Below are 2,649 nucleotides of genomic sequence, written 5' to 3' on the forward strand. Positions count from 1 at the left end.
TAGTTACATACTCTATTACATATATTTAATGAGCTCATGCTCATGCACTTTAGAGTTTAGACAGAAAGTTTCAATTTCCAGAAAGCACAACAGAATATAGTGCACCACATAAGTGAAAGTCAGCCAGCTACTGAAAGTCAGCCAGCTACTGAGTTTAGCACTACATAAGTTTCCAAAATACATACATATTAGATGCACTACATTAATAAACTACATTGTATTATCAAAATATAGTGCAACAAAATAAACCCGGAGGAAGAATGAAATCCCGAACCGAGAAACGGCCCGTTTGGGGTTCGGATGGGGTTGGTAGGGGTGCATACGGGTGGGTCAGTGCGGGTTACGGGTTTTCAATCAGTATATACTATAATACTCCGTATAGAGATACGAATTGAAAACAACAGAAAGCTATAATTATTTCATTAGATTCATTTCCTAATGTAAAAAGATCAATGGTATCCAATTCCGTCTTCCATCATTGTATGGGAGTGTCCCAATTGAACTTTCGTCTACAAAAATAAGGGTTTTCCAATATGAAATGACCTTTAAATCTTTTATGTTCTTTTAGAACTTAGTTTCAAATATACATAAAACTTTCAAATTTGAATTAATAAAAGCGCCACAAACAATATTTGATTTAGCCTACATAAATAAACCGACATTTAATATCAACAACTTATATCCTTGATTTCAATTGCGAAAAACAGGATTAAACCAAGGATAGATATTAGTTTTACTTCATCCGTCATCCCTAAAAAAAAATAAAATCTCTTTGTTTCTTAACTTACAATGCATATGTCTACCCTAAAAGCACTAACAAAAGTACAATAAAAGCAGCTAATGATTTACAAACTTTTCTTGATCATGGCTGTAATAATCTAAATACCATTTAACAAACTTTTTCAGCCCGGTTGGCAAATCGGTTGTTGGTTTATAACCAAGTTTCCTCCGGGCCAGACTAATATTCGCATGTGTGAACGGAACGTCACCGTTCCCAGGCATTGTCACCACATTTTTCTTGGCCTTTTTCTTCAAATTCTTTTCCAAGATGCTTACCAATGTTGGTACTGTCACTGGTGAAGTATTCCCCAAATTGAATATCCGATAAGGTGCTGCTCCCCTCTTCTTCCCACCCGACCCAGTACTCTTACCCGAAGTATCCAATGCCGCTACACATCCTTTCACAATATCATCAATGTAAGTAAAATCCCGAGCCAAATCCACCCGGTCCTTTCCTCGATAAATAGTTATCGGTTTCCCATATAAAATATTCCGTGTAAAAGAAAAATATGCCATGTCGGGCCGACCCCACGGGCCATAAACCGTGAAAAACCTCAAACCGGTTATCGACAACCCATAAATATGATTATAACTATGCGTAATTGCTTCACCAGCTTTTTTAGTAGCTGCATATAGGGAAGCGGGTCGATCTGTTCGATCCGCTTCTGAAAAAGGTGTTTTATCATTTAACCCATAAACAGAACTGGAGCTCGCCCATACAATGGCGGGCTGCCGCTCTGTTGACTTACATTGTTCTAGCAACGTGACCAAACCAGCCACGTTGCTATTAACATAAGAATGCGGATTCTCAATCGCATAACGCACTCCTGCTTGCGCCGCTAAATGCATCACATGTGTAAATTTCACAACCTCAAAAACTCTTTCTAAAAGTCCGCTATCATTAATATCACCTTCCACGATGAACACGTTTTTTGATTCCAACAATTTCCGCCGTGATTGCTTCAACTCGGGGTCATAATAATCATTAAAATTATCAATCCCAACAACGCCGTCACCACGCTTTCTTAACGCAAGAGAAACATGCATTCCTACAAAACCGGCAGCACCCGTAACAAGAACCGTTATTCCATTTTTTCGGTTTGTTGTTGCTGATGTACGGATTTGTTTTTCCCATAGGGGTCCACCGTGGGGCGATTCCCACGTGCTCGCTCCACGGTGTGAACTCGTGTGATGAAGGTAACGACTTCCAGAATCTACAAAGCTTTGTATAGACATATATGACACCATCAATGCTATTAAAAACAATGCCCAGATAATCATTGTAGTTGTCGACGTGAAACATCTTGATATCGCTCTATTCATCGTGTTATGATGGATTTTAATCTTGCCGGGTGTTGAAGGAAATAATTCTTCCTCTAACGCCTGCGGCATTATTTAAATTTCGGTTTCGGATACTGGATATTAGTACCAAGATTTGGTTTGGTTTGGTTTTCTAATTTAAGAAAACAAATTAGGTAATTGTTTGTTTCTGTTAAAGATTGAAAGAACAGATGCAGAAAGAAAATGATTGTCTGTCTGCAGCTGCTAAAGATTAAGGAAGAGATAGGGGAGAATATATAAATGGTGGCCTGTAATTACGCGTGAACGCGTTAAAGAATGGGACAGCTAAGATGATACAGATGAGAGATACATTTTTTGGACTAAAATGAGAAGGTTTTAATTTAGAGGGACTAGTTTATAACTTATGGAATAAAGTTGTGGTCATGACGTCCCTATATTTTTGCGCCATTGTTTTTGGACGAAGGTTTTTTGAAATTAAAGACAAATATAAGATGGAGGAAATTTTTTTTATTTTTTATTTTTGAAAGGTAAATGGAGCTAAAAGAAAAGAAAAGAAAAGAAAGGAAA

The 2,649-nt window shown here is 37.6% G+C and overlaps 1 protein-coding gene across 1 annotated transcript; it reads right to left on the minus strand.

Annotated features, from left to right (window-relative positions):
- Positions 1-709: 709 nt before the first annotated feature.
- LOC122592612 (UDP-glucuronate 4-epimerase 1-like) lies at positions 710-2,309 on the minus strand. The gene has a single exon (XM_043764888.1). It carries the CDS (start codon positions 2,170-2,172, stop codon positions 838-840), a length of 1,335 nt encoding a protein of 444 aa, XP_043620823.1. The 5' UTR covers positions 2,173-2,309; the 3' UTR covers positions 710-837.
- Positions 2,310-2,649: the final 340 nt, after the last annotated feature.

The sequence above is a fragment of the Erigeron canadensis genome, chromosome 3 (genome assembly GCF_010389155.1).
Source record: "Erigeron canadensis isolate Cc75 chromosome 3, C_canadensis_v1, whole genome shotgun sequence".
Taxonomy (NCBI): Eukaryota; Viridiplantae; Streptophyta; class Magnoliopsida; order Asterales; family Asteraceae; genus Erigeron; species Erigeron canadensis.

Bases quoted from the DNA above. Each gene is read 5' to 3' on its own strand.
- LOC122592612 (XM_043764888.1), bottom strand. From the start codon at position 2,172: ATGCCGCAGGCGTTAGAGGAAGAATTATTTCCTTCAACACCCGGCAAG.